The sequence below is a fragment of the Eurypyga helias genome, unplaced genomic scaffold (genome assembly GCF_000690775.1).
Source record: "Eurypyga helias isolate BGI_N326 unplaced genomic scaffold, ASM69077v1 scaffold34169, whole genome shotgun sequence".
Lineage (NCBI taxonomy): Eukaryota > Metazoa > Chordata > Aves > Eurypygiformes > Eurypygidae > Eurypyga > Eurypyga helias.
This window is the reverse complement of record NW_010274496.1, coordinates 4,303-5,847: the sequence shown is the minus strand read 5'-3', so window position 1 is coordinate 5,847 and position 1,545 is coordinate 4,303. Positions and strand designations below refer to the sequence as shown.

The window sequence follows — 1,545 nt, the reverse complement described above, 5'->3', positions numbered from 1 at the left end:
GGGGTGAAGCGGGGCGACCGGGTCCCCCGGGATTACCGGGACCAGGGGCTACAGGTGCGGTGAGCGCGGCTACCTACAGCACGGTGCCACGCGTCGCCTTCTACGCCGGCCTAAAGAACCCTCACGAGGGCTACGAGGTCCTCAAGTTTGACGACGTGGTCACCAACCTGGGCAACAGCTACGATGCTGCCTCCGGCAAGTTCACCTGCGCCATTCCAGGCACCTACTTCTTCACCTACCATGTCCTCATGCGCGGAGGTGATGGGACCAGCATGTGGGCCGACCTCTGCAAGAACGGCCAGGTAAGGGCTGGCCATCCCAGCTACCAGCCCCATTACGGGGGCGGGAGCTGTCACTGCCCCCCGTGCACCGCAGAAGAGCTCTGGGTGCTTCCCCAGGGTGGCCCATCCTTTTCCCTGGTGTGGTGATGGGCTCTGGGTGCTTCCCCAGGGTGCCCCATCTTTTTCTCAGTCTCAGAGATGGACCCCTGGGGTGCTCCATCCTTTTCCCTGTGCTGATGATGTGCTCTGGGTGCATCCCCGGGGTGCCACATCCTTCTCCTGGCTGCAGAGATGCAGCCCCGGGGTGCCCTATCCTCCCCTTGGTCCTGGAGATCCTCCCTGGGGGTGCTTTGTTCTTCTCCCAGTGGTGGTGATGGGCTCTGTGTGCATCCCAGGGGTGCCCCATCCTTTTCCCACCCTGGGGATGTACCCTCAGGATGGTCCGTCTTTTTCCCAGTCGCAGCGATGCACCCCCGGGATGTTCCGTCCCTCTCCCAGTGGCAATGATGAGCTCTGGATGCACCCCCAGGATGCTCCATCTTTCTCCCAGCCGCAGACATGTGGCCCCAGGGTGCCCTGTCCTGCTCCCAGCTCCAGAGATGCATTCTCAGGATGCTTAGTCTTTCTCCCAGACATGGAGACGTGCCCCCAGGATTTTCCATCCTTTTCGCAGTCATGCTGATGGGCTCTGGGTGCACCTCAGGGTGTCCTGTCCTGCTTCCATCCCTGAAGGTGCATGCCCAGGACACCTCATCCTTCTCCCAGTGGCAGCAGTGGCCTCTGGGTGCATCCCTAGGGAGCCCCATACTTCTCTCATCCCTGGAGATGCTCCCATGTGTGCCCTGTCCCCCTCCCAGCACTGGGGACATGCTCTGCCTCCATACCCATTCTGCCCAGATGTGTCCCCGAGGGCCCCCTCAGTCCTCTCCTTGGCTCTGGAGATGTGCCCTGCTGTGCCTTGGGGTGTCGCCGGGGTGCCCTGCCCTCCCTAGCCATGCCAGAATTCCCACTGAGCCTTCCCGGGGGGGACAGGGCTCCTCTGCAGGGGACAGTGTCTGCGGTGGCTGGGAGCGGGGCAGTGCCTGCCCTGATTTTGGGGGGCTGCACCCCCGGCCTGGAGCTGGCTCTGCTGCCGCTGTGTCAGGAGTGACATCCCCATCCCTGGCTGGGCTGCATGGAGAACTCACTGTGGAGGACATCCTGAGGCTGGCTCCATCCCTGCCCCCCTCCCCTGCCCAGCATCCCCTTTGGGCCCCATCCATCA

General features: G+C 63.2%; 1 protein-coding gene across 1 annotated transcript in view; it reads left to right on the top strand.

Annotated features, from left to right (window-relative positions):
• Positions 1-5: 5 nt before the first annotated feature.
• C1QL1 (complement component 1, q subcomponent-like 1) overlaps positions 6-1,545 on the top strand; it is a gene marked incomplete at both ends in the record, with an annotated part of 5,673 nt that continues 4,133 nt past the window's right edge. Inside the window, 1 exon segment of the mRNA XM_010159835.1 lies at positions 6-302. Coding sequence (XP_010158137.1) covers positions 6-302 — 297 coding nt within the window.